At 34.5% G+C, this 2,362-nt stretch overlaps 1 protein-coding gene across 1 annotated transcript; it reads right to left on the reverse strand.

Moving 5' to 3' along the window:
- Positions 1-538: 538 nt before the first annotated feature.
- On the reverse strand, positions 539-2,030 carry LOC126750423 (scoloptoxin SSD552-like). The gene is made up of 5 exons (XM_050460049.1): positions 1,902-2,030; positions 1,627-1,797; positions 1,136-1,381; positions 865-1,070; positions 539-753 (listed from the first exon to the last, which is right to left on the reverse strand). Exons 2-5 carry the CDS (start codon positions 1,776-1,778, stop codon positions 539-541), a joined length of 819 nt encoding a protein of 272 aa, XP_050316006.1. The 5' UTR covers positions 1,779-1,797; positions 1,902-2,030.
- Positions 2,031-2,362: the final 332 nt, after the last annotated feature.

Consider the following 2,362-nt stretch of genomic DNA (forward strand, 5'->3'; position numbering starts at 1 on the left):
AATCTTAAAGACACTTATCTTATAGCAAATTTAATTCTCTTTCAGATGCTGTATCTAAATTTTATGTGGTGGTAAGAATAACGGAGATATTCTTGTTTATAAGAAAAAAATGGAAGAAATTTGATAAAATCGAAAAATGTTAAATACCAGAAGAACTAACAACTTTTTGAAAAAATGTTATACGACTTTTTTATTGCAAATGACTTCTTTAATCACCCTTTTAAAGTATAGTAGTTTTTATAGTAGATACCTTGTATATGACAAGATCAGGAATGCCCTTAACTATACTCGAGCTCCTCCTGAACAAAGATAGGCACTTATAACTGTCTGAAATATCCCAACAAATTTATTATTTTATCATTGCACGTTTCGTGCCAACATTCCTGCTTTAATATTGAAAACACTTGGTATGATTTGTATTAAAATTGAGATTCAAATCAAAATATTTCATTCATAAAACGCTTGTTGTACAACCTGAGAAAAGTTTATTTTTTTGTATCATCAGATAAAAGATTAAATAAGCAAAAGATCAAAAAAATTAATTAATTAAATTTACAAAAGCAATTAAAACATTTCCAATACTAAACAAAATTAAAGCAAGCTGTGAGTTTCCATAAATACTAGATACAGAATTAAGCTCGTATGGATTATCAGTTGCTTTGTATCCCTCTCCACATAGTCCGGGGTATTTGGCGTTGGCAGACAATCCATTTGAACATGCACTCGCAGCTGCGCCCTCTTTAAACATCGAATCTAAAAAATAAGAAATGAAACGTGCCAAATTTTAAAACCATCTAGAGTTTAAGTTGTTGTCAATTAACCAGTGAGTTAACAATCGCATCGTTATTAATGTTTAAGAATTACCTGTTAGAATGTTGCCCGCCGGGCCATAGTTACATGCCAAAGTACAAATAGTACTTGTGCCATCGTCTTTACTGGTTAGGGCACATCCAACATGTGTTATCTCCGCCCATACTAATTGAGTAAAATGACCGGCCATAGGAGGCATCTGAAAATTGCTTGTCAATGCTTTAATTTGATCTGCGGTTAGGGGTTTAATTTCATCAAACCTAAAATATCACGAATATATGATCAATGTGTTACTTAATATATAGTTGTTTAAACATTTACGTACCAGTCATTGACCATATTAGTTATTCGTTTTTCGCAGGGATCCTTAAATCCTTTCGTCCATGCCAAATTTTGTCCCGCGCTTTTATGGGTCTCAGTCACGTGGCAGTGGTCATGTTTCATCGAGTCTTCGCACTTTTTTAGATTGCACGTGGCGAGAAACGCCAAATCCCAGTCCCAGTCGAGGGCAATCATGTTAGAGGCAGTCACTCCTGGTGCTTGTGTTGTTTCGCCTTTGGCAAATTTATTTCTAAAACAAAATAAGAACATATAACTTCAATTATCTTTAGGTCCAAAACCAATCAAGGGGAGATTATATTGAAGAACTAACAATTACAATGTTTTGGACAATCAAGACGCAAAGCGTGTCAAACACGTGTGTTTACACGCGTGTCAACTTAAATCAACGCGTCAAGACCTTCGACCAAATCTTCAATTGAACTCCAAATTTCATATCAGGTATGAAAAAAAATTGTAGAAAAAAATAAGAAAAACCTTAGTTTGTTATGCTCCTCAACAATCTCTGCGGGATCAAATTTGGGCACAGTACAAGGGCTGATCGGTTTGCATTGGCCTTTATGAACGCATGCGATGTGATTCTCTTGTTGGCAATTCAGGGTGCACCAGTCGAAATCCTTTGTATACATGATATTCCTGCTTTTCCACCTTGAAAATGATTCCGGTAAAAGAGATGAAGAGGATCCATTATAACAGAAGCAAATCTGCAGTAGGGATAATAGGATTAATAGTGGATTTTTCATTTCGGTTACCTTCAGTTCAAAACTGACAGTGGAATGTCATTGTCACTTAAATTTACACGTTTAAGTCGTTTAACAAATACAGGTATTAAATAATCAGGGTAAAGGTGATGGTCAGATAATAGAGTGCGAGTCTGTAACTTGAAATAACTTCGATAATAAATAAATGGGGGCGTGTTCGGAAAAACGCTCGGACATGTCAATTGAGATTGTAAGTTGCGCATTTTCTACAAGTTTTTATACAGGGTGTGCCATGTAGGCTGGGCTAATACCAAATTTCTACACACCTTAAATGTTATTATATTTTTGGATTCTCCACGAAATTCCAAACATTTTGATGTATCATATGCTATACCTTTATTCGATTGTTTTTAAGATACACGCCGTTAAAGAAAACGTATTTCATAAACTTAAAAAGGGTTCTCTTAAATCTTTCTTTTTCTTTAATACGTGTTCAAAATGTAAACCCTTTA

The sequence above is a fragment of the Anthonomus grandis genome, chromosome 2, assembly GCF_022605725.1.
Source record: "Anthonomus grandis grandis chromosome 2, icAntGran1.3, whole genome shotgun sequence".
Taxonomy (NCBI): Eukaryota; Metazoa; Arthropoda; class Insecta; order Coleoptera; family Curculionidae; genus Anthonomus; species Anthonomus grandis.

What these genes read in the sequence shown, in the direction of transcription:
- LOC126750423 (XM_050460049.1), bottom strand. Translation starts at nt 1,778, where the DNA reads ATGTATACAAAGGATTTCGACTGGTGCACCCTGAATTGCCAACAAGAG. An exon ending in ACTAATATGGTCAATGACTG is followed by an intron (nt 1,071 to 1,135) that starts GTACGTAAATGT and finishes GTGATATTTTAG; the next exon opens with GTTTGATGAAATTAAACCCC. An exon ending in GGCGGGCAACATTCTAACAG is followed by an intron (nt 754 to 864) that starts GTAATTCTTAAA and finishes CTTATTTTTTAG; the next exon opens with ATTCGATGTTTAAAGAGGGC.